Genomic DNA, 27,631 nt, shown 5'->3' with positions numbered 1-27,631 from the left:
CCGGCTCGCACAGATACAGACAGTAGCTTTGCACAGTGAAACCTTCACCCACACCGTATGGTATTCGTTGATCTTAAACTTCACGGCGCATTACGACTGTGTGTTGGACTGGGGCTCGAATTTGTCCGATATATCCAGCCCTCGCAGCTTTACTTTCGCCATTAATTATCCAGGTGCCTTGCAGACTTCACAGTCGCGTGTCAGATTTATGTAATGCATATACAAGTGTTATGCACCTGATGACAGCACCTTCCTGGCGAAACGCATCGTGCTAGTAAAGCTAGAAGTAGTAGAAATCAGTTCGTAGATTAGTTTTATAATATGGTCGCTCCGTATGCATACTACCAGATGGTTAATGGATATGTCTGTTTCGTGTAGTCATACCATGACAGATATACTACGTGACCGAAAGTATCCGCTGAAAATGACTTACAAGTTCGTGGCGCCCTCCATCGGTAATGCTCGAATTCGGTACGGTGTTGGCCCACCCTTAGCCTTGATGACAGCATACGTTGAATCAGCTGCTGGAAGGTTTCTCGGGGAATGGCAGCCCATTCTTCACGGAGTGCTGTACTGAGGAGAGGTATCGATGTCGGTCGGTGGGGCCGGGCGTTCCAAATCGTATAGGATTCAGGTCAGGACTCTGTGCAGGCCAGTCCATTACAGGAATATTATTGTCGTGTAACAACTCCGCAACAAAAAAAAAATGGTTCAAATGGCTCTGAGCACTATGGGATTTAACATCAGTCGCCTAGAACTTAGAACTACTTAAACCTAACTAACCTAAGGACATCACACACATCCATGCCCGAGGCAGGAGTCGAACCTGCGACCGTAGCGGTCGCGCGGTTCCAGACTGAAGCGCCTTTAACCGCGTGGCCACACTGGCCGGCCCACTCCGCAACAGGCTGTGCATTATGAACAGGTGCTCGATCGTGCTGAAAGATGCAATCGCCATCCCCGAATTGCTCTTCAACAGTGGGAAGCAAGAAGCTGCTTAAATAATTAATGTAGGCGTGTGCTGTGATAGTGCCACGCAAAACAACAAGGGCTGCAAGCCCCCTCCATAAAAAACACGACCACACCATAACACCACCGCCTCAGAACTTTACTGTTGGCACTACATACGCTGCCAGATGACGTTCACCGGGCATTCGCCATACCCACACCCTGCCATCGGATCGCCACATTGTGTACCGCGATTCGTCACTCCACTCAACGTTTCTCCACTGTTCCATCGTGCAGTGTTTACGCTCCTTGCACCAAGAGAGGCGTCGTTCGGCATTTAGCGGCGTGATGCGTAGCTTATGAACAGCCGCTCGACCATGAGATCCAAGTTTTCTCACATCCCACCTTCCTGTCATAGTACTTGCAGTGAATCCTGATGCAGTTTAGAAATCCTCTGTGGTGATCTGGACAGATGTCGGCCTATTACACATTACGATCCTCTCCAGCTGTCAGCCTGTACGCTTTTGTGCTGTACGTGTCCCTTCACGTTTCCACTTCACTACCACATCGGAAACAGTGGACATAGGGACGTTTAGGAGTGTGGAAGTCTCGCGTACAGACGTATGACACAAGTGACACCCAATCACCTGACCATGTTCGAAATCCGTCATTTCAGCGGAGCGCTCCATTCTGCTCTCTCACGATGTCTAATGACTGCTGAGGTCGCTGATACGGAGGTGGCAGCACAATGCACCTAATATGAAAAACGTATGTTTTTGGTGGTGTCCGGATACTTTTGATGTTTGTTTGATATTGCGTCAATCTTTGGGGGCCATCTGAAGGTTATATTATTCCTGAAGAATCAAGTTTGCCAAGATCGCTAGTAATTCTGTTTATTGCTATTACCAGTTTCGACAGGTCTACGCTGTGATCAAGATCTGATGATGACAGAATAGACCTGTCGAAACCGGTAATAGCAATAAAAATAATTGTTAGCGCTGCTGACAAACTTGATTCTTTAAGAAAAATTCAGTGATAGTTCTTCCTGCCTGTTAATGGAAAGACGATTTTGTTTATGTTGAGGGGTAGCAGCCATTCCCTGCTCCAAGCGTCGATCCTCGTTGCATTTCTCTAACGTTGCGAATGCACTGTATACAACAGCATCCATATCTAACTGTACATCAACATCTATATTCCGCAATCCACGTTTTCCCTCTTCGCTTCTTGTGCAATTTGTGAATGATGCGTGGGAAGAACGACTGGATTTTTTTTTACAGTTTTCTCACTGGTCTGATGCGGTCCGCCGTGAATCCTTCTTCTGCCCTAATCTGTTTAACTCAGAGCAGCACATCCACCCTACGCTCTCAATTATTCGTTGGATGTTTTCCCATCTCCGTCCTCCACTACAGTTTGAACCTCTACAGCTCCCTCTAGTACCAAGAATCTTATTTCCTGATGTCCTGTCATATCTTCCCTTCTTCTTTTTCCCATACGAGTTCTTTCTTCACCGATTCTGCAGAGAATCTCTCCATTCGGTGCCTTATCAGTCCACCTTATTTTCAACATTCTTCTCCTACTTTCGTACAGCCCATGTTTCACTACCATACAACATCTCTGCTCCAAATGAACCATCCCAGAAATTTCTTGTTGATATTGAGGCCTACATTTGACTCCACTACACTTCTCTTGGCCAGAAATGCCATTTTTACCTGTACTATTGCATTTTTTTACGTCCTCCTTGCTGTTTTCGTCCTGAAATGTTTTAATTGCTTCGCCTATTTGTGGTCATCAATTTTGATAATATATTTTCGGTAACCTCGTTTGTGCTATTCATTACTTTCGCTTTTCTTCGATTTACTCTTAGTCCACGTTCTGCACAAATTAAGACTTCATTCCATTCAAAATTCTTCTTCACTTTCACAGTGGATAGCAATGTCTTCAGCGAATCTTACCATTGGCATTCTTCCACACTGAATTTTAATCCCATACCTATACTTTTATTTCCATCAGTGCTTCTCCGATGTACAGATTTAACAATAGGGGCGAATTACTACATCCCGGTCTTCTACCGTTTTTCAATCCGAGTATTTCGTTCTTAGTCTTCCATACTCATTGTTTCCTAATCCTATTTATACACATTGTATGTTATCCGTCTTTACCTATGTATTTTACTCCTGTTTTGCCAAGAACTGTGAACATCTTGCACCATTTTACACTGTGGAACGGCTTTTTGAGCTCAACCAATCATATAAACGTGTCCGATTTTTCTTAACTCTTTCTTCCGTTGTCTCCGGCCGTTGTGGCAAGGCGGTTCTAGGCGCTTCAGTCCGGAACCGCGCTGCCGCTACGGTCACAAGTTCGAATCCTGCCTCGGGCATGGATGTGTGTGATGTCCTTAGATTTAAGTAGTTCAAAGTTCTAGGGGACTGATGACCTCTGATATTAAGTCCCATAGTGCTCAGAGCCATTTGAACCATTCTTCCGTTATCAAGTCCACGTCAGAACTGCGTCTCCACTGCCTTTACTGTTTAGAAAACCAATATGATCGCGATGTAACAAGTTTCTATCCACGTGTATATTATTATTGTCAACAACTTGGATGCCTGACCCTTTAAGCTAACTGTGCTGTAATTCCGTATGAGCTCCAATTTTTCTGAGAGTCCGACTGTGATCATTTCGCGAGAGATTTGTAGGAGGAAGTAATACACTCCTGGAAATGGAAAAAAGAACACATTGACACCGGTGTGTCAGACCCACCATACTTGCTCCGGACACTGTGAGAGGGCTGTACAAGCAATGATCACACGCACGGCACAGCGGACACACCAGGAACCGCGGTGTTGGCCGTCGAATGGCGCTAGCTGCGCAGCATTTGTGCACCGCCGCCGTCAGTGTCAGCCAGTTTGCCGTGGCATACGGAGCTCCATCGCAGTCTTTAACACTGGTAGCATGCCGCGACAGCGTGGACGTGAACCGTATGTGCAGTTGACGGACTTTGAGCGAGGGCGTATAGTGGGCATGCGGGAGGCCGGGTGGACGTACCGCCGAATTGCTCAACACGTGGGGCGTGAGGTCTCCACAGTACATCGATGTTGTCGCCAGTGGTCGGCGGAAGGTGCACGTGCCCGTCGACCTGGGACCGGACCGCAGCGACGCACGGATGCACGCCAAGACCGTAGGATCCTACGCAGTGCCGTAGGGGACCGCACCGCCACTTCCCAGCAACTTAGGGACACTGTTGCTCCTGGGGTATCGGCGAGGACCATTCGCAACCGTCTCCATGAAGCTGGGCTACGGTCCCGCACACCGTTAGGCCGTCTTCCGCTCACGCCCCAACATCGTGCAGCCCGCCTCCAGTGGTGTCGCGACAGGCGTGAATGGAGGAACGAATGGAGACGTGTCGTCTTCAGCGATGAGAGTCGCTTCTGCCTCGGTGCCAATGATGGTCGTATGCGTGTTTGGCGCCGTGCAGGTGAGCGCCACAATCAGGACTGCATACGACCGAGGCACACAGGGCCAACACCCGGCATCATGGTGTGGGGAGCGATCTCCTACACTGGCCGTACACCACTGGTGATCGTCGAGGGGACACTGAATAGTGCACGGTACATCCAAACCGTCATCGAACCCATCGTTCTACCATTCCTAGACCGGCAAGGGAACTTGCTGTTCCAACAGGACAATGCACGTCCGCATGTATCCCGTGCCACCCAACGTGCTCTAGAAGGTGTAAGTCAACTACCCTAGCCAGCAAGATCTCCGGATCTGTCCCCCATTGAGCATGTTTGGGACTGGATGAAGCGTCGTCTCACGCGGTCTGCGCGTCCAGCACGAACGCTGGTCCAACTGAGGCGCCAGGTGGAAATGGCATGGCAAGCCGTTCCACAGGACTACATCCAGCATCTCTACGATCGTCTCCATGGGAGAATAGCAGCCTGCATTGCTGCGAAAGGTGGATATACACTGTACTAGTGCCGACATTGTGCATGCTCTGTTGCCTGTGTCTATGTGCCTGTGGTTCTGTCAGTGTGATCATGTGATGTATCTGACCCCAGGAATGTGTCAATAAAGTTTCCCCTTCCTGGGACAATGAATTCACGGTGTTCTTATTTCAATTTCCAGGAGTGTATGTTTGTCGTAGGCACTATCTGCGAAGAACCTTATGGCGCTTCGAACGTATCGTTGTCTATATATTCTTTCCGTTCCATTGCTCAACTAAACTTGCGTTGGTCTCCGTAAATAGCCCTGGTAGACCCTTTAGCCCTCTGAATCTTCGCACCCGTAAAAATCTGCACACGAAATTTCCTAGAAGGAAGGGAACTGGAGGAATCGAATTTTGAATGTTGAAACTATTCCTACTTTTGTGGTAGCTTTCTTGTAGATATCGGTTAAATAAGGTTGAGTTTTAATGTTCTCTTCTCTGTAGGTGCGGCGGTGCTGAAGCAAAATGGGTCATCTTCAGAGCGATGCAGTGATCCGTTTATAGACGATACTGTTGTGTATTGAGGTTTCATTGATGAGAAGGTAGACATCGGAACCAGTGAACTTCACTGAATATTTTCTCACAAGTACGGAGCGTGGGAGCCCGGGACTTTCATCTGGAGAGAACGACTTTTGCTGTTTCCCACATCACAGTTTCTCCTCCGCGTCCTTGAAGATCTCTTTTCAAGAACAGCTGGACGGAATATCGACCCTCCTGAAGAAGTTCAGTTTTGGCTTTCCTTTCGTAATTTTCGAAAGCGCTGGCTTCGCCGTGACCTGCACCCGAAGAAAATTTTGCAAAATTTCTTGTGCATTCGAGCTAACTGCAATAACTGCAGTTGAAAGTGTTCAATTCAACCACAGCCTGCGGAGCTGTTGAAAAGATTTCCCAAAACAGAGGAGACTTTTTCTGTGTGTATTTGGATATACAGTGTAATGTTGGCACTGTAGCAACCTGTGTTATTATGACGATCCGTTTTCTAGCCCATGTACGCAGTACGTTGAGGTTTGCAACAAACAGAAGTGACGTTAAGATCCCCTCTCCAGAGTCATTACCAGTGCCCTCTTTCGAAGCCCACAGATATTACTATAGCAGAGATGTTACCGAAGTAATATGTACGAGATCATCTTTGTTATTAGAAATGTCAGGGAAGTCTACCTTCATTGCAGTGGTGTTTTATGGTACAACTATGGGCATGCTGCCTTTCCATTTCTAAGTGAAATAAGGGGAAATTTTGCAGTCCAGCGATATTAATGCAACGTAATGTCTCTGTGCTGTCCAGAGATATTAGTATTGTGTCAGTCTTCAGCCAGCTGAGATTTGAGTTTACTTGTAGTGTGGAGATCCTGTGCTCAGAAAAGATGCGTCATCTGAACTGTGTTGCAGTGTAGCTGTCCAGCGATATTAATGCAACGTAGTGTCTCTATGCTGTCCAGAGATATTAGTGCTGTGTCAGTCTTCAGCCAGCTGAGATTTGAATGGAGATCCTGTGCTCAGAAAAGATGAGCCATCTCAACTGTGTTGCAGTGAACACAAATAATGGTTAGTTACTTGCATGAGCAGAGGTTATATTGAAGAATCCTTCATCCTCAGATATTAGCGATGTCATCTTCTACAGATATCTACGAGACCTAGTAGTATGCACGAGGCATATTAAGCTCCTGATTTATTTACAAGGTCCTGTTGTAAAGATTACACACCGTGAGATTGAGTTGAGCAGAGATATTACTGATAAATGTGTGATCCAGAGATAGTAGCTATGTGCGCTTCAGCCCACAGACATTGCTAGAGTACCACCAGGGATGTTACTGCTACAATTTGTAGAAACACCGTTTTTGTTATGAGAGATGTCAGGAAAGATTATCTTCATTGAAGGGATGTTTTGCCGTAGAGCTATTGCTGAAGTGATTTTCTATTTCCTGTGGAAGTAAGGGAAATTTTGGAGCGAGAGATATTTGTGGAACGTGGTGACAGTGTACAAGAGAGTGAAGTTTCTGTTTACTTGTTAGGGGAACTTGTGTTTGCGAGTTGGGGAGGTGCGTCGCAGCTGACTTGAGTGGTTCCAGCGGTGCGTGAGCAAAGGTATTACCGAGGCGTGTGTCATCAGGGAGTGTAGCGTGGTGTGGCGTGCTGTCAGCGAGCAAAGATAACAGTGACGAGCGGCAGGGTGTAGTAAGGCGGCGGTTGCTTTTCCCCGTGCCGTGTCGCCTTGAGGTGAGAGGGACAGACGTCGCTGCAATGCGACGGAGGTCTGCCAGCGCCGCGACGCTGGTCATCGTGGTGGGGGCGGACGTGGACTCCAGGCTCCTGCTGCGGGGGCGGCGCCGCTCCAGCGCGCGCTCCAGGGACAAGTTCCGGGCGCCAGCCGAGGAGAAGGTCCGCACAACATATACCACGATCACTGTAAAACTGTAAAGCCTCCGTCTATGTCTGTCGAGCTTCGCTCTCTCACCTACCTTCATTGCTCTCTCTCTCTCTCTCTCTCTATCTATCTATCTATCTATCTATCTACCTATCTATCTATCTAACTGTCTACACTACTGGCCATTAAAATTGCTACAGACGCCAAATTAAACCGACAGGAAGAAGATGCTGTGATACGCAAATGATTAGCTTTTCAGAGCATTCACGCAAGATTGGCCCCGGTGGCGACACCTACAACGTGCTGACATGAGGAAAGTTTCCAACTGATTTCTCATACACAAACAGCAGTTGACCGGCGTTGCCTGGTGAAACGTTGTTGTGATGCCTCGTGTAAGGAGGGGAAATGCGTACCATCACGTTTCCGACTTTGATAAAGGTCGGATTGTAGCCTATCGCGATTGAAGTTTATCGTATCACGACATTGCTGCTCCCGTTGGTCGAGATCCAATGACTGTTAGCAGAATATGGAATCGGTGGGTTCAGGAGGGTAATACGGAGCGCCGTGCTGGTCCCCAACGGCCTCGTATCACTAGCAGTCGAGATGACAGGCATCTTATCCGCATGCCTGTAACGGATTGTGCAGCCACGTCTCGATCCCTGAGTCAACAGATGGGGACATTTCCACGACAAAATGGCTCAAATGGCTCTGAGCACTATGCGACTCAACTGCTGAGGTCATCAGTCGCCTAGAACTTAGAACTAATTAAAGCTAACTAACCTAAGGACAGCACACAACACCCAGCCATCACGAGGCAGAGAAAACCTGACCCCGCCGGGAATCGAACCCGGGAACCCGGGCGTGGGAAGCGAGAACGCTACCGCACGTCCACGAGATGCGGGCCATTTCCACGACAACAACCATCTGCCCGAACAGTTCGACAACGTTTGCAGCAGCACGGACTATCAGTTCGGAGACCGTGGCTGCGGTTACCCTTGACGCTGCATCACAGACAGGAGCGCCTGCGATGGTGTACTCGACGACGAACCTGGCTGCACGAATGGCAAAACGTCATTTTTTCGGATGAATCCAGGTTCTGTTTACAGCATCACGATGGTCGCATCTGTGTTTGGCGACATCGCGGTGAACGCACATTGGAAGCGTGTATTCGTCATCGCCATACTGGCGTATCACCCGGCGTGATGGTATGGGATGCCACTGGTTACACGTCTCGGTCACCTCTTGTTCGCACTGACGGCACTTTGAACAGTGGACGTTACATTTCACATGTGTTACGACCCGTGGCTCTACCCTTCATTCGATCCCTGCGAAACCCTACATTTCAGCAGGATAATGCACGACCGCATGTTGCAGGTCCTGTACGGGCCTTTCTGGATACACAAAATGTTCGACTGCTGCCCTGGCCGGCACAATCTCCAGATCTCTCACCAACTGAAAACGTCTGGTCAATGGTGGCCGAGCAACTGGCTCGTCACAAAACGCCAGTCACTACTCTTGATGAACTGTGGTATCGTGTTGAAGCTGCACGGGCAGCTGTACCTGTACACGCCAACCGAGCTCTGAGTCAATGCCCAGGCGTATCGAGGCCGTTATTACGGCCAGAGGTGGTTGTTCTGGGTATTGATTTCTCAGGATCTATTCACCCAAATTGCGTGAAAATGTAATCACATGTGAGTTCTAGTATAATATATTTGTTCAATGAATACCCGTTTATCACCTGCATTTCTTCTTGGTGTAGCAATTTTAATGTCCAGGAGTATATATATGTGGATATATATCCCCCCTCCCACACTCTCACTCCATTCGTAAGTGGATGTAATCTCTCCTCTCCTTCCTTCTTCCAAATGTTGTCCACATTGCACAATACCCAGTCAAAGTAATTAATAAGCAAAGTATTTCTATGAACATTTGAGAGGAGCAATGATTGCAATAAACTTACAAGTTTACTTAGATTGTCATGACGAGACGGCTCCAGTACTTCTTGTCTAGGGGTTTGATTCTTGAAGCTGAAAATCTAACATCGGGTCGTCACGGTTGGTTTGAACTAAATAAAGTTGTAGATTGTTGTTGCAGAATTTCTTCTACGCAAATATATTTTCCACTAATTTTCTCACAATTTAGTATCTACTACAGTATTTTGACTTTTGACATTAAGAAAGCCAAAATAACATTCTTCGCACCAACTATCGCATCAGAGGCAAGCTTACGACTGTATAAATATTAATTTTAATAACCAACAGCCTTAGTTGCAGCGATTACCTAGAAATTTACCTAGGTTTCGTCGGAATAACCCAACCTTCTTCAGAATAAAAGTAACTACCGTTTTTGTCCATAATGGTCACCGTCAAGCTAAAACTACAAATCCACAAATTATCGTCAGACTGTAAAAACTTACCTGAAACTGCGTCAGCCCCACTTCGCGACCGCGATACGGCAGCCACGAGTGCTGTACTGGAACTCAAGTCTGGCGATAATTTATGGGTTTCTAGTTATAGCTTGACTCTGCGGAAATAACAATATTCCAAAGGATATGCCATTTTTCTTAACAAACGAATTTCTACTAGTTTTCGTTACATTATTAATTTCGATTATTGTTGTATAAATGAATCCGCAAATAAACATAGTGAACAGTATAGGATTGGGTAAGTAATAATAGAAGTTTTAAGTGTGCAAATAATTCGTAATTTCGAATGTTTCTAAAAAAAAAAATGATTTTAAATGTACATTCAGATCTAGTACGTATCGATTATAACATCGAAACTAAAATGTTTTATAAAGTAATTACTTCTGGAAAATTTTACCTTGCAATATAACATACTGTGTACAATATTATACGAAAGTTCACAAAAAGGCAACTGAGATAATATTGACCTGTCCAAAACACGAAAAATAGTACTGGTATCGACAACTACTATAGAGGAAAAGAAATACCAGACGAGGATGTCCCGTTACAAGGCTCATTTAGTGAGTAGTGTTACACAGAATGTTGTATGTACTTCCATGTTTATCTTTTTATTTTTCATTCTTTGTTTGAAATCTATCTGATCAAAAGTATCCAGGCGGTCATATTTATAGCGGAATTGACCACCAGATGTCACGAGCGGCGGACCGGCCAACATACACTGTGAGATCAAAAGCATCCGAACGCCTGGCTGAAAATGACTTACAAGTTCGTGGCGCCCTCCATCAATAATGCTGGAATTCTGTATGGTGTTGGTCCACCCTTAGCCTTGATGACAGCTTCCCCTCTCGCAGGCATACGTTCAATCAGGTGCTGGAAGGTTTCTTGTGGAATTGCAGCCCATTCTTCACGGAGTGCTGCACTGAGAAGTATCGATATCCGTCGGTGAGGCCTGGCACGAAGTCGGCGTTCGAAAACATCCCAATATGGTTTTCTATAGGATTCAGGTCAGGACTCTGTTCAGGATAGTCCATTAGAGGGATGTTATTGTCGTGTAACCACTCCGCCACAGGCCGTGCATTATGAACAGGTGCTCGAGCGTGTTGATGCAATCGCCATCCATGAATTGCTCTTCAACAGTGGGAAGCAGGAAGGTGCTGAAGGCATGAACGTAGGGCTGTGCTGTGATAATGTCAGGCAACACAACAACGGGTGCAAGCCGCCTCCGTGAAAAACACGACCATGCGATAACACAACCGCCTTCGAATTTTACTGTTGGCACTACACACGCTGGCAGATGAGGTTCACTGGGCATTCGCCACACCATCGGACCGCCACATTGTTTACCGTGATTCGTCACTCCAGACGACGTTTTCCCACTGTTCAATCGTCCAATGTTTACGCTCCTTACACCAAGCGAGTTTGGCATTTACGGGTGTGGTGCGTGGCTTATGAGCAGTCGCTCGGCGATTCAATCCAAGTTTTCTCACCTCCCACCAAAATGTCATAGTACTTGCGGTGGATCCTGATGCAGTCTGGAATTCCTGTGTGGTGGTCTGGATAGATGTCTGCCTATTAAACATTACGAATCTCTTCAACTGTCGGCGGTCTCTGCCAGTCAACAGACGAGATCGGCCTGTACGCTTTTGTGCTGTACGTGTTGCTTCACGTTTCCACTTCACTGTCACATCGGAAACAGTGCGCCTAGGGATGTTTAGGAGTGTGGAAATCTCACGTACAGACGTATGACACAAGTGACACCCAATCAGCTGACCACGTTCGGTGCTCGTGAGTTTCGCGGAGTGCCCCATTCTGCTCTCTCAGGATGTCTAATGACTACTGAGGTCACTGATATGGAGTACATGGCAGTAGGTGGCAGCACAATGCACCTAATATAAAAGACGTTTGTTGTTTGGGGATGTCCGGATACTTTTGATCACGTAGTGTAGGCGGGGATTGTTGTCAGTAGAGAAGAAGTAAAAGCAAAATAGGGCGGCCAGCAGACTTTAGTCTCTTCCATCGTGGAGTAGTAATTCGCTGAGTGACAAATACATCAGGGACAATTCAACCCTTCTAAACGTGCCCAAGTATGTGATGTGATTGTGAAGCGGAAACGCGAAGGAATAGCCGCAGCTCAACCGAAACCACGCAGACCTCGTGTTCATCTACATCTGCGTCATACTCCGCAAGCCACCTAATGGTGTGTGGGGGAGGGTGCTTTCGGTACCACTATCTGATCCCTCCAACCCTGTTCGACTCGCGAATAGTGCGTGGGAAGAACGACTGTTGGTAGGCCTTTGTATTGGCTCTGATTTCCCCAAATTTCTCCTCGTGGTCAATGTGCGAGATGTATGTTGGAGGAACGTAATATGTTGTCCGACTCCTCGTGAAAAGTGCCGTCCCGAAATTTCAATAATAACTCTGTCCGTGACGCACAAAGCCGCTCTTGTAACGTCTGCCAGTTGAGTTTGTTTAGCATCTCCGTAACGCTCGCTCGCCAGCTAAAGGATCCCGTGACGAAACGCGCCGCACTTCGTTGGATAGTCTATAACTCCTCTATCGGTCCTACCTGACAGGGATCCCAGATAGATGAACAATACTCAAGAATCGGGCGAACAAGCGCCTTATAAGCCACTTCTTTTGTGGATGAGTTACATTTCCTCAAGATTCTTCCGATGAATCTTGAGTCTGGTATCTGCTTTTCCCACTATGTTTTATGTGCTCATTCCACTTAAGGTCGCTCTGGTTAGTTACTCCTGGATATTTTACGGCAGATGCTGTCTCCAGCTGTTTGTCATGAATAGTGTAACTATGTATGCTCTAGTATGATAAAAAAAATATAATTTTTCTTTCGTTAAATATATTTCAATTCTATCAATTTAAATCGGTATTTCATACTAGAATGTCGTGTTTCCAGTCTGGCACAGCTTTGCCACAGGAGACACGAGAGCGGTCGAAGACGTCCGCCTTCTGGTCGGCTCCTGATCGTTGTCAGGAGGAGGCTAGGTTTTGATTATGCAAAGACTTCTATTATTTGGAAAAGAACAACCCGGATTTCTTTACGTAATCAGTACGAATTTTATAATTACCTAAGGGACCTTTCACAATGAATAGTAAAAAAAATGCATTTGCAAATGAAATCATTAATAAATGGGGCAGCTATGAATTGTATAGAAGACAAGGAGCGGCCTTCTGTCTACGACCAGGATGCCGCAGTATTCTCTGCTGCAGTAAAGGCTGTTTGACATTTATAAAAATAATATGGCATGGAGGATAAAAAAAGTATAAAGGAAAAGAACAGAATAAGAAGTCTGGTAAACACTAAATATATTCAAACAATTCTCACTAGCAAAATTAGGGCTTATTTATAAACAATACAACTTACATAATTACTTTTCTAACAGTATGGTGCGATCAGATTTCAGCCTGTCCTGTGCTGTCTCCTTGGTTCACGTTTTTTTCTTTTTTTTTTCACAAATTATAGTCACTACTTTTCTCCTTTCGTTGAAGACAATTCTTGCACTGTTCAACACCTCTGATAACAATAACTTGCTGATTTACAGTTTCGAACATGAATTACTTTAATTTTATTAATTAATAATGTTGTCTGCACGCTAGCAAGACCGCTCACTTTTTTTTTTAACTTAAAGTCGACCTCCTTTACGTTTTCACATAACAAGCAGAAGCACATTAAAATCTGAAGATCTACAAAAGTTTTCTACTGTCATCTTTTATTTAGATCGAAGCGGAACGACAGTTCAGCTTCTGTTAAAATGTTTCTTTGACTGCGCAATCGATGTATTAGCGTCCGCGCTAGATGCGCATCTTTACAGTTATGTAAATTATACAAAACAAATGTCTTTCAAAGGGTACTCAAAGCTTTCGTAGGACGGAAATACCAATAATATTACAATGCCCAATACGTTACATTTATTTGCGCTCAGGGTCAAATGGCAGAGTCTGCACCTTTCACAAATTCTCTGCACGTCGTTCTGCAAACTCTTACTATCTTCTGGCGTTGCTACTTTGGTATAGACAACCGCATCATCTGCGAATAGCCTTAAAGAGCATCCGACGCTTTCTGCTAGGTCATTTATATACCAGGTGATCAAAAAGTCAGTATAAATTTGAAAACTTAATAAACCACGGAATAATGTAGACAGACAGGTAAAAATTTACACACATGCTTGGAATGACATGGGGTTTTATTAGAACGAAGAATAAAAATAAAGTTCACAAAATATCCGACAGATGGCGCTGGACAGCAAAACGTCAATCACTGCGCATGACAATCGTGTTTAAAAGGAGCTGTAATGAGAGAGAGAATCAGATGCGGCATCAGGCGCAGCATGTTGACGTTACCTGAAAAGGAGCTTTTAGTGAAGCTGTATTATCAGAATGGGGAATGTGCTAGTTCAGCGTTACGATCCTATCGCCATAGGAAGGGGATTCGAACGGGTAAAGCTCCGTTGACAAATGCAGCTGTGGCGAGAATGATTTCGAAGTTCGAAGCCACGGGTTGTTTGGACGATAGACCCCGTAGTGGGCGACCGAGCACAAGGCGTAATGCTGCTGAGACAGTTCAGGAAGAAATGGAGTCTGTAGCGGGTTCGTCTATGCACGGGGAAGTCAGCGCTCGTGCAGTCGCACGTAGCACTGGCATTCCGTACACTACTGTTTGGTTGGCACTGAGGCGTACCCTCCGATGCTACCCGTACAAAATCCATCGGCATCGTCAACCTGGCGATTTAGTGAAGCGGAAATAATCATTTGTGAGTGACTAACGCGTTAGTAGAACAATGACAGCGCATAGGGAGTTAAGAGTGAACGAGAAGGTCCTCATGATACGCACATTTCTGTGGTGAGTGTTAAGTAACGCTTAGAGGTGGAGTAAAGGGCGCTGTCACTGGATTGTGAATGACGGAAACACGTGATTTGGAGAGATGAATGACGCTACACCTCGTCCCTATGTCATGGAACGCCTCATGCGTGGAGAGCGTTATCTGCCATCATGTGTAGTGCCAGCACCGAAGTGCGGAGGAATGTGGTGGTATCTGAGGTCATCAGTCCCCTAGACTTAGAACTATTTAAACCTAACTAACCTAAGGAGAATCTTCTGCAGCGGTCTGGACAGAGAACTCGGAAAGAGACTCATAAAATGTCTTGTATGGAGTGTTCTTCTATGTGGCGCTGAAACATGGACTATGAGGAAAAAAGATAGAGAAAGGCTGGAGGCTTTTGAGATCTGGACATGGCCGAAGATGGAAAGAATAAGTTGGATGGACAGAGTAAAAAATGAAGAGGTACTGAGAAGAGTGGGAGAGGAAAGACAGTTACTACATGTAATAAAGAGAAGAAAATGGATTGGGCATATACAGGGTGATTCAAAAAGAATACCACAACTTTAGGAATTTAAAACTCTGCAACGACAAAAAGGAGAGCTAAGCACTATCTGTCGGCGAATTAAGGAAGCTATAAAGTTTCATTTAGTTGTACATTTGTTCGCTTGAGGCGCTGTTGACTGGGCGTCAGCGTCAGTTGATTCTAAGATGGCGACCGCTCAACAGAAAGCTTTTTGTGTTATTGAGTACGGCAGAAGTGAATCGACGACAGTTGTTCAGCGTGCATTTCGAACGAAGTATGGTGTTAAACCTCCTGATAGGTGGTGTATTAAACGTTGGTATAAACAGTTTACAGAGAATGGGTGTTTGTGCAAAGGGAAAAGTTCTGGACGGCCGAGAACGAGTGTTTAGTGATGAAGCAACTTTCCACACTAACGGGAAAGTCAACCGTCACAATGTCTGTATATGGGGCACTGAGAATCTGCGGGAAACAACTCAGTATGAACGTGACTCGCCTAAGGTGAACGTTTTCTGTGCCATTTCAGCCAATAAAGTTTTTGGTCCCTTTTTCTTCGAAGGTGCTACTGTAACTGGACTACAGTATCTGGAGATGTTAGAGAATTGGCTGTTCCCTCAGCTCGAACAAGAAGCACAACAATTCATGTTTCAGCAGGATGGAGCGCCACCACATTGGCACTTATCTGTCCGTAACTACCTGAACGTCAACTACCCGAGGCGATGGATCGGCCGCCAGGCAGCCCGTGACAGAGCACTTCATCACTGGCCTCCAAGAAGCCCTGATCTTACCCCCTGCGATTTTTTCTTATGGGGGTATGTTAATGATATGGTGTTTCGGCCACCTCTCCCAGCCACCATTGATGATTTGAAACGAGAAATAACAGCAGCTATCCAAACTGTTACGCCTGATATGCTACAGAGAGTGTGGAACGAGTTGGAGTATCGGGTTGATATTGCTCGTGTGTCTGGAGCGGGCTATATTGAACATCTCTGAACTTGTTTTTGAGTGAAAAAAAACCTTTTTAAATACTCTTTGTAATGATGTATAACAGAAGGTTATATTATGTTTCTTTCATTAAATACACATTTTTAAAGTTGTGGTATTCTTTTTGAATCACCCTGTATTAAGAAAGAATGACCGACTGATAAAAACAGTTTTAGAAGGTTATGTAGAAGGGAAAAGGAAGCGAGGAAGGAAGAGATTCCAGATACTGGATGACATGATGGACGGTACAACATACAGCAGCCTTAAGAAGGAGGCAATGGATCGCAGAAAATGGAGACGCAAAGGACCTGCTAATATAGAAAGTAACTGATGATGGTGATCAACCGAAGGACATCACACACATCCATGCTCGAGGCAGGATTCGAACCTGCGACCGTAGCAGCAGCGCGGTTCCAGACTGAAGCGCCTAGAACCGCTCGGTCACAGCGGATGGCCTATAAGTTTTGATTTATACCCTGATATTGAAATAAAAGGGTAAAATATCAGGCACGAAGTCGGCGTTCCACAACATCCCAAAGGTGTTCTATAGGATTCAGGTCAGGACTCTGTACAGGCCAGTCCATTACAGGGATGTTATTGTCGTGTAACCACTCCGCCACAGGCCATGAATTTTGGACAGGTGCTCGATCGTGATGGAAAATGCAATCTGCATCCCCGAATTGCTCTTGAACAATGGGAAGCAAGAAATTGCTTAAAATATCAATGTAGGCCTGTACAGTCATAGTGCCACGCAACACAACACGGGGTGGAAGCCCCCTCCATGAAAAACACGACCACACAACAACACCACCGCCTCCGAATTTTACTGTTGGCACTACACACGCTGGCAGATGACGTCCGCCGGCCATTCGCCATACCCACACCCTGCCATCGGATCGCCACATTGTATACCGTGATTCGTCACTCCACACAACGTTTTTTTCACTGTTCAATCGTCCAATGTTTACGCTCCTTACACCAAGTGAGGCGTCGTTTGGCATTTACCGGCGTGATGTGTGGCTTATGAACAGCCGCTCGACCGTGAAATCCAAGTTTTCTCACCTCCCGCCTGTCATAGTACTTGGAATTCCAGTGTGATGGTCTGGATAGATGTCTGCCTGCTACACATTACGACCCTCTTCAACTGTCGGCGGTCTATGCCAGTTAACAGACGAGGTCGGCCTGTACGCTTTTGTGCTGTACGTGTCCCTTTACGTTTCCACTTCACTATCACATCGGAAACAGTGGACCTAGGGATGTTTGGGAGTGTGTAAATCTCACGTACAGACGTATGAAACAAGTGACACCCAATCAGCTGACCATGTTCGAAGTCCGTGAGTTCCGTGGAGTGCCCCATTCTGCTCTGTCACGATGTTTAATGGTTACTGACGTCACTGATATGGAGTACCTGGAAGTATGTGGCATCACAATGCACCTAATATTAAAAACGTATGTTTTTGGGGATGTCCGGATACTTTTGATCGCATAGTGTATGTACCTGGCGCGCCAACGTCCGAGGGCTTCACCGCGCTCACCTCTGGTGCGGTTCTCCTCCCGCTGCAGCACGGGAAGCCGGGATCCGTTTGCATCTTTGGGCGGGTTTAGTGACATCTCTGGACTGTCTGTGATACAATATCCACAGTCAACTTGTATGTTCTGGAGTTCTGGTAACGGGGGTGATGCAAAACTTTTTTTGATGTGTGTATGACGACCAGCCGCTGCAGTGTTCGACGGTCCCTGTCCGTTGAAAGTAAGACGTTGTCAATCGCCCTGAGTAAAAACCCGAAGAGATTTTGGTCGTATGTAAAAGTAGCAAGTGGGTCAAAATCATCTGTTCATTGTCTCAGCGACCACACCGGCACCGAAACGAAAGATAAGAGGGAGAAGTCCGAAATAATGAATTCGAAGTTGTTTCACCGCGGAAGATCGTAACACTGTCCCTCCTTTGGATCGTCGTACGAACTTCGAAATGGCAGATATTGAGATAACCGATCGCAGAACTCTCACCAGGTGTATCGCTCCGTTGGTAAACAGAGACAATGCACTGCTACACTGGTGGACAGCAGTTGCCTACAACTGAAGAGCGTAATACGCCCTCTAACAACTGAAGATCGTAATACGGCCTCTAACAACTGAAGAGCGTAATATGCCCTCTAACAACTGAAGATCGTAATACAGCCTCTAACAACTGAAGATCGTAATACGGCCTCTAACAACTGAAGAGCGTAATACGCCCTCTAACAACTGAAGATCGTAATGCTGCCTCTAACAACTGAAGAGCGTAATACGCCCTCTAACAACTGAAGATCGTAATACGGCCTCTAACAACTGAAGATCGTAATACGGCCTCTAACAACTGAAGATCGTAATACGCCCTCTAACAACTGAAGATCGTAATACGGCCTCTAACAACTGAAGAGCGTAATACGGCCGCTAACAACTGAAGATCGTAATACGCCCTCTAACAACTGAAGAGCGTAATACGCCCTCTAACAACTGAAGAGCGTAATACGCCCTCTAACAACTGAAGAGCGTAATACGCCCTCTAACAACTGAAGATCGTAATACGGCCGCTAACAACTGAAGATTGTAATACGGCCTCTAACAACTGAAGATCGTAATACGCCCTCTAACAACTGAAGATCGTAATACGGCCTCTAACAACTGAAGATCGTAATACGGCCTCTAACAACTGAAGATCGTAATACGGCCTCTAACAACTGAAGAGCGTAATACGGCCTCTAACAACTGAAGAGCGTAATACGCCCTCTAACAACTGAAGAGCGTAATACGCCCTCTAACAACTGAAGATCGTAATACGGCCGCTAACAACTGAAGATCGTAATATGCCCTCTAACAACTGAAGAGCGTAATACGGCCTCTAACAACTGAAGAGCGTAATACGGCCTCTAACAACTGAAGAGCGTAATACGCCCTCTAACAACTGAAGATCGTAATACGGCCTCTAACAACTGAAGATCGTAATACGGCCTCTAACAACTGAAGAGCGTAATACGCCCTCTAACAACTGGAGATCATAATACGGCCTCCACCGGTTTAAATAATCCTCATACGAAAAATTGACATCAGGGAAAAATATTTGTTTTGATGTCCTCTACAACCTCCCAGAGTTTGTCGGTTTAAATACTTTTCACCCTGTATAGTTCAATAATTGTCACCCTGTACCTTGCTCACACTTCTCTCACTATAGAATTCCCGTTCTTCTCTGCCTCGTCATTCCAGGTTGCCTCCTTGAGACGGTGACAAGATTATGTATTTATGTACCTCAGGAAATTGTCTAATAATCTGTAGTTAGCGTGTAGTCATGTCAGGCCGGAACCCTACGTTTATTTGAACCGACGTTAGTAATGGACAGCATAAATTTACTTTATATCAGATTATCCTTCACAACGCAGCAGTTTCACCGTCTGGCGGTGAGATTTGTTCGGTACACTTTTGGCGAGAGATTTCATCACGGCCATTCTCTCTTCTGTTCCAGGGTCAGTCGGGCTTCGAGGAACTCCGACGCTACATCAAACAGGGTGGCGATTTCTGCAAGGAGTTGAGCTCCATTCTCCAGGAGAGGTACGTACTAACTATTACGTTCTCGTTTCTTTTTTTTCCCTTATGTTGAGGGTACGATGTGGCCAAAACGTCCTGTTTTTTTTGTACTGAGGAAAAAAGTCTGTTATTTATATTCCAGGTTGAAGATTCCTAACATTACATCCGGTTAACAGACACAGCGTTTTAGAAGCCACCCTTGCTTTTTCCTTGTCATTACTATTCAAGAAATGAAGGCATCGCGAACTTTATTTTCTTACTAGCTATTTTCCCGCAGATTCGCCCACGCAATCATTCGACACATATATTTCACATATACAGGGTGTTACAAAAAGGTACGGCCAAACTTTCAAGAAACATTCCTCACACACAAATAAAGAAAATATGTTATGTGCACATGTGTCCGGAAACGCTTAATTCCCGTGTTAGAGCTCATTTTAGTTTCGTCCACCTACGCTCAATGGAGCACGTTATCATGATTTCATACGGGATACTCTACCTGTGCTGCTAGAACATGTGCCTTTACAAGTACGACACAACATGTGGTTCATGCACGATGGAGCTCCTGCACATTTCAGTCGAAGTGTTGGTACGCTTCTCAACAGCAGATTCGGTGGCCGATGGATTGGTAGAGGCGGACCAATTCCATGGCCTCCACTCTCTCCTGACCTCAACCCTCTTGACTTTCATTTATGGGGCCATTTGAAAGCTCTTGTCTACGCAAACCCGGTACCAAATGTAGAGACTCTTCGTGCTCGTATTGTGGACGGCTGTGATACAATACGCCATTCTCCAGGGCTACATCAGCGCATCAGGGATTCCATGCGACGGAGGCTGGATGCATGTATCCTCGCTAACGGAGGACATTTTGAACATTTCCTGTAACAAAATGTTTGAAGTCACACTGGTACGTTCTGTTGCTGTGTGTTTCCATTCCATGATTAATGTGATTTGAAGAGAAGTAATAAAATGAGCTCTAACATGGAAAGTAAGCGTTTCCGGATACATGTCCACATAACATATTTTCTTTCTTTGTGTGTGAGGAATGTTTCCTGAAAGTTTGGCCGTACCTTTTTGTGACACCCTGTATGTACATTTCACGTATATGGGGGTAAATAGGGGAGAGTTGGACCACATTTTTAACTACAGCGTAAAACTTGCGTGTTTTCTTTTTTTGACTTCTGGTGGCACGTTCCTATAGAGTGTCATATAAACAAGTAGAATATACACTGAAGAGCCAAAGAAACTGGTACACCTGCCTAATATCGTGTAGGGCGCAAGCGAACATGCAGAACTGCCGCAACACGACGTGGCATAGACTCGACTAATGTCTGAGGTAGTGCTGGAGGGAACTGACACCATGAATCCTGCAGGGCTGTCCATAAATCCGTAAGAGTACGAGGGGGTGGAGATATCTTTTGAACAGCACGTTTCTGGGCATCCCAGATATGCTCAATAATATTCATGTTTGGGGAGTTTGGTGGCCAGCGGATGTGTTTAAACTCAGAAGAGTATTCCTGGAGCCACTCTGGAGAAATTCTGGACGTGTGGGGTGTTGCATTGTTCTGCTGGAATTGCATAAGGCGGCGGAATGCGCAATGCACAATGGACATGAATGAATGGATCCAGGGGATCGGACAGGATACTTACGTTCGTGACACGTATATCTTACGTGCGAACTCCGTTCTCCATTATTTTATTATGATGATAGTTTCTCCCTATATAGGACGGCGGCAAAGAAATATTTTCGCATTCGGAGAAGAAAGTTGGTGATTGTACAAAACGCCTTTGTTTTAGTTACGTCCACCCCGAATCCTGCATCATGTCCGTAACACGCTCTCCCCTATCTCGCGATAAAACAAAACGTGCTGCCCTTCTTTGAACTTTCTCGATGTACTCCGTCAGTCCTATCTGGTAAGGATCCCAAACCGCGCAGCAGTATTCTAAAAGAGGACGAACAATCGCAGAGTCTATCCTCTGTTACATCTTCTAAATGTCCTGTGAATAAAACGCATTCTTTTGTTAGCCTTCCCCACAACGTTTTCTGTGTGTTCCTTCCAATTTGTTCGTAATTGTAATTCCTAGATACTTAGTTCATTTAGTTGAATGTACGGCCCTTAGACTTAACTTATTTATCGTGTAACCGAAGTTTAACGGATATCTTTTAGCACTCGTGTGAATCACCTCACACTTTTCGTTATCTAGGGTCAAGTGCCGATTTTTGCACCATACAGATACGCTTTCTGAATCGTTTTGCAATTTGTTTCGGTCTTCTGATGTCTTTACTAGGCGATAGACATCAGCATCTGCAAACATCCTAAGACGGCTGCTCATATTGTCTCCTAAACCGTTTATATAGACAATCTACAGCAGGGCGCGTGTAACACTACCTTGGGGAACTCCAGAAATCACGTCTGTTTTACTCGATGACTTTCCGTCAATAACCACGAACTGTGACCTCTCTGACAGGAAATCACAAATCCAGTCGCATAAATGAGACGATTTTCCGTAAGCACGCAGTTTCACTACAAGGCGCTTGTGTGGTACGGTGCCAAAAGCCTTCTGGGAATCTTGAAATACAGAATAAATTTGAAATACTTTGTCGATAGCAGTCAACACTTCGTGCGAGAAAAGAGCTAGTTGTGTTTCACAAGAACGATGTTTTCTAAATCCGAGTTGACTGTGTGTCAAGATACCGTTCTCTTCGAGGTAATTCCTAATGTTCAAACACAATATATGTTCCAAAATCCTGCTGCATATCGACGTTAATGATGTGGGCCTGTAATTTAGTGGATTACTCCTACTACCTTTCATGAATATTGGTTCGACCTGTGCAACATTCCAGTCTTTGGGTACGGATCTTTCGTCGAGCGAATAGTTGTATATGATTCTTAAGTATGGAGCTATTGTATCAGCATACTCTGAAAGGAACCTAATTGGTATACGTTGTGGACCGGAAGACTTGCTTTTGTTCAGTGATTTAAGTTGCTTCACTACTCCGAGGATATTTATTTTTACGTTACTCATGTTGGCAGCTGTTCTTAATTCGAATTCTGGAATACTAACTTCGCCTTCTGTGGTGAAGGAATGTCATTTCGAGCGTCGTATGGGATTTTGTTGCTTTGTTCTGCACCGCTTGGGAGGTTACGCTACATTTCAGACTAAACAACGCTTGAGAAACACGGTCATGTAAATTCTGGACGATTGACTGATCTGGCCTTGTAACATTAACCACAATGGCCTTGCTGTTCTGGTACTGCGAACGGCTGAAAGCAAGGGGAAACTACAGCCGTAATTTTTCCCGAGGGCATGCAGCTTTACTGTATGGTTAAATGATGATGGCGTCCTCTTGGGTAAAATATTCCGGAGGTAGAATAGTCCCCCATTCAGATCTCCGGGCGGAGACTACTCAAGAGAACGTCGTTATCAGGAGAAAGAAAACTGGCGTTCTGCGGATCGGAGTGTGGAATGTCAGATCCCTTAATCGTGCAGGTAGGTTAGAAAATTTAAAAAGGGAAATGGATAGGCTGAAGTTAGATATAGTGGGAATTAGTGAAGTTCGGTGGCAGGAGGAACAAGGCTTTTTTGCAGGCGAAAACAGGGTTATAAACATAAAATCAAATGGGGGTAATGCAGGAGTAGGTTTAATAATGAATAAAAAAATATTTGTGCGGGTAAGCTACTACAAACAGCGTAGTGAACGCATTATTGTGGCCAAGATAAGACACGAAGCCCATGCCCACTACAGTACTACAAACTTATATGCCAACTAGCTCTGCAGACGACGAAGAAATTGAAGAAATGTATGATGAAATCAAAGAAATTATTCAGATAGTGAAGGGAGACGAAAATTTAATAGTCACGGGTCACTGGAATTCGAGAGTAGGAAAATGGTGAGAGGAAAACAAAGTAGGTGAATGTGGATTGGGGGTAAGAAATGAAAGAGGAAGCCGCCTGGTAGAATTTTCCGCAGAGCATAACTCAATCATAGCTAACACTTGGTTAAAGAATCATAAAAGAAGGTTGTTAATACATGGAAGAACACTGGAGATACTAAAAGGTATCAGATAGATTATATAGTGGTAAGACAGAGATTTAGGAACAAGGTTTTAAATTGTAAGACATTTCCAGGGGCAGATGTGGACTCTGACCACAATCTATGGGTTATGAACTGTAGATTAAAACTGAAGAAACTGAAAAAGGTCGGAATTTAAGGAGATGGGACCTGGATAAACTAAAAGAGCCAGAGGTTGTACAGAGTTTCAGGGAGAGCATAAGGGAACAATTGACAGGAATGGCGGAAAGAAATACAGTAGAAAAAGAATGGGTAGCTTTGAGGGATGAAATAGTGAAGGCAGCAGAGGATCAAATAGGTAATAAGACGAGGACTACTAGAAACCCTTGGGTAACAGAAGATATATTGAATTTAATTGATGAAAGGAGAAAATATAAAAATGCAGTAAACGAAGCAGGCAAAAAGGAATACAAACGTCTCAAAAATGATATCGACAGGAAGTGCAAAATGGCTAAGCAGGGATGGCTAGAGGACAAATGTAAGGATGTAGAGGCTTATCTCACTAGGGGTAAGATAGATACTGCCTACAGGAAAATTAAAGAGACCTATGGAGATAAGAGAACGACTTGCATGAATATCAAGAGCTTTGATGGAAACCCAGTTCTAAGCAAAGAAGGGAAAGCAGAAAGGTGGAAGGAGTATATAGAGGATCTATCCAAGGGCGATGTACTTAAGGACAATATTATGGAAACAGAAGAGGATGAAGATGAAATGGGAGGTATGATACTGCGTGAAGAGTTTGACAGAGCACTGAAAGAATCGAGCCGGAACAAGGACCCCGGAGTAGACAACATTCCATTAGAACTACTGACGGCCTTGGGAGAGCCAGTCCTGACAAAACTGTACCATCTGGTGAGCAAAATGTACGAGAGAGGCGAAATACCCTCAGACTTCAAGAAGAATATAATAATTCCATTCCCAAAGAAAGCAGGTATTGACAGATGCGAAAATTACCGAACTATCAGTTTAATAAGTCACGGCTGCAAAATACTAACGCGAATTCTTTACAGACGAATGGAAAAACTGATAGAAGCCGACCTCGGGGAAGATCATTTTGGATTCCGTAGAAATGTTGGAACACATGAGGCAATGCCGACCCTACGACTTATCTTAGAAGAAAGGTTACGGAAAGGCAAACCTACGTTTCTAGCATTTGTAGACTTAGAGAAAGCTTTTGACAATGTTGATTGGAATACTCTCTTTCAAATTCTGAAGGTGGCAGGGGTAAAATACAGGGAGCGAAAGGCTATTTACAATTTGTACAGGAAGCAGATGGCAGTTATAAGAGTCGAGGGGTATGAAAGGGAAGCAGTGGTTGGAAAGGGAGTGAGAGAGGGTTGTAGCCTGTCCCCGATGTTATTCAATCTGTATATTGAGCAAGCAGTAAAGGAAACAAAAGAAAAGTTCGGAGTAGGAATTAAAATCCATGGAGAAGAAACAAAAACTTTGAGGTTCGCCGATGACATTGTAATTCTGTCAGAGACAGCATAGGACTTGGAAGAGCAGTTGAACGGAATTGACAGTGTCTTGAAAGGAGGATATAAGATGAACATCAACAAAAGCAAAACGAGGATAATGGAATGTAGTCGAATGAAGTCGGGTGATGCTGAGGGAATTAGATTAGGAAATGAGATGCTTAAAGTAGTAAAGGAGTTTTGCTATTTGGGAAGCAAAATAACTGATGATGGTCGAAGTAGAGAGGATATAAAATGTAGACTGGCAATGGCAAGGAAAGCGTTTCTGGAGAAGAGAAATTTGTTAACATCGAGTATAGATTTAAATGTCAGGAAGTCGTTTCTGAAAGTATTTGTATGGAAGTGAAACGTGGACGATAAATAGTTTAGACAAGAAGAGAATAGAAGCTTTCGAAATGTGGTGCTACAGAAGAATGCTGAAGATTAGACGGGTAGATCACATAACTAATGAGGAGGTATCGAATAGAATTGGGGAGAAGAGGAGCTTGTGGCACAACTTGACTAGAAGAAGGGATCGGTTGGTAGGACATGTTCCAAGGCATCAAGGGATCACCAATTTAGTATTGGAGGGCAGCGTGGAGGGTAAAAATCGTAGAGGGAGACCAAGAAATGAATACACTAAGCAGATTCAGAAGGATGTACTGGGAGCTGAAGAAGCTAGCACAGGATAGAGTAGCATGGAGAGCTGCATCAAACCAGTCTCGGGACTGAAGACCACCACAAGAACAACAACAACAACAACAACAATAGTAAAGTGTAATACTACGTTTCGTTAAGAAAAGTACTTATTTTCTGAGTGACATGTCGCTATTTACACTCATGCTCATAAATTAAGGATAATTGCAGAATGTGGTGCCACACAACGTGGTACTACACAAAACTGGCGCTAATAGCGTAGCCACATAGGGAACACACACGACACAGGTCTGTAAGTCCACGACATTCGTGATAAGTTGAGAAACCTATCTCGAAACACATATGCTACAAACGCCACTGTCTGCTGCGCATGTACCCCCACATCAGTACGGGATATGATCGCCGTGCACATGTAAACAGGCCGTACAACGGGTTGGCATACTCTGCATAAGGTGGTCGAGCAGCTGCTGGGGTATAGCCTCCGATTCTTGCACCAGTGACTGTCGGAGCTCCTGAAGTGTCGTAGGGGTTTGAAGACGTGCAGCGATACCTCGACCGAGAGCATCCCAGACGTGCTCGATGGGGTCTAGCTCTGCAGAACAGGCAGGCCACTCCATTCACCTGATATCTTCTGTTTCTAGGTACTCCTCCACGATGGCAGCTCGGTGGGGCTGTGCGTTATCATCCATCAGGAGGAAGGTGGGACCCACTGCACCCGTGAAAAGGCGGACATACTGGTGCAAAATGACGTCCCGGTACACCTGACCTGTTACAGTTCCTCTGTCAAAGACATGCAGTGCACCAATCATAATCCCACCCCACACCATCAAACCACGACCTCCATACAGATCCCTTTCAAGGACATTAAGAGGTTGGTATCTGGTTCCTGGCTCACGCCAGATGAAAACCCGGCGAGAATCACTGTTCAGGCTATACCTGGACTCGTCTGTGAACATAGCCTAGGACCACTGTTCCAATGACCGTGTACTGTGTTCTTGACACCAGGCTTTACGGGCTCTCCTGTGACAAGAGGTCAGTGGAATGCACCTGGCAGGTCTCCGGGCGAATAAACCGTGTCTGTTCAGTCGTGTGTAGACTGTGTGTCTGGAGACAACTGTTCCAGTGGCTGCGGTAAGGTCCCGAGCGAGGCTACGTTCAGTACTCCGTGTCCGTCTGCGGGCACTGATGATGAGATATCGGTCTTCTTGTGGTGTTGTACACTGTGGACGTCCCGTACTGTGGTGCCTGGACACGTTTCCTGTCTGCTGGAGTCGCTGCCATAATCTTGAGATCACACTTTGTGGCACACGGAGGGCCCGTGCTACGACCTGCTGTGTTTGACCAGCCTCCAGTCGCGCTAGTATTCTACCCCTCATAACGTCACCCTTATGTGTTCTTTGAGCCATTTTCAACACACAGTCACCATTAGCACGTGTGAAAACGTCTGCACACTTACTCGCTGCACCGTACTCTGACATGCACCAACACACCTCTGCGTATGTGGACTGCTGCCAGCGCCACCGTGCGACGACCGCAGGTCAGATGCACCGCACGGTCAGAACCCGAGGTGATTTAAAGCCGTCCAGAGCGTTGTTTCACCATGTATCAGCATTATCCTTAATTTATGAGCATGAGTGTAGTTTCTGAGTGACATGTCGCTCTTTAGTTTATTTAATGTGTATTCCATCTAATTACAATTTCGAGCAGCATTAATAGACACATTGGTCTGACAGCAGGTGGTTTACCATAAGTAGCATTCAGGCGTCTCCAGATAAAGAGAGGTCAGGTATTACTATTTTTTTCAATTCTAAGAAAGTTAATACAG

The 27,631-nt window shown here is 45.2% G+C and overlaps 1 protein-coding gene across 1 annotated transcript in view; it reads left to right on the top strand.

Annotated features, from left to right (window-relative positions):
• The first annotated feature begins 5,945 nt into the window (after window positions 1-5,945).
• Window positions 5,946-27,631, top strand: part of LOC124553584 (nostrin) — a 141,477-nt gene continuing 119,791 nt past the window's right edge. The window contains exons 1-2 of the mRNA XM_047127433.1: window positions 5,946-7,306; window positions 19,559-19,644. Coding sequence (XP_046983389.1) covers window positions 7,169-7,306; window positions 19,559-19,644 — 224 coding nt within the window. The 5' untranslated portion in view covers window positions 5,946-7,168. The remainder of the gene's footprint in view (window positions 7,307-19,558; window positions 19,645-27,631) is intronic.

This window comes from Schistocerca americana, chromosome 11, assembly GCF_021461395.2.
Source record: "Schistocerca americana isolate TAMUIC-IGC-003095 chromosome 11, iqSchAmer2.1, whole genome shotgun sequence".
Classification (NCBI taxonomy): Eukaryota; Metazoa; Arthropoda; class Insecta; order Orthoptera; family Acrididae; genus Schistocerca; species Schistocerca americana.
This window is presented reverse-complemented; position numbering and strand designations above follow the sequence as displayed.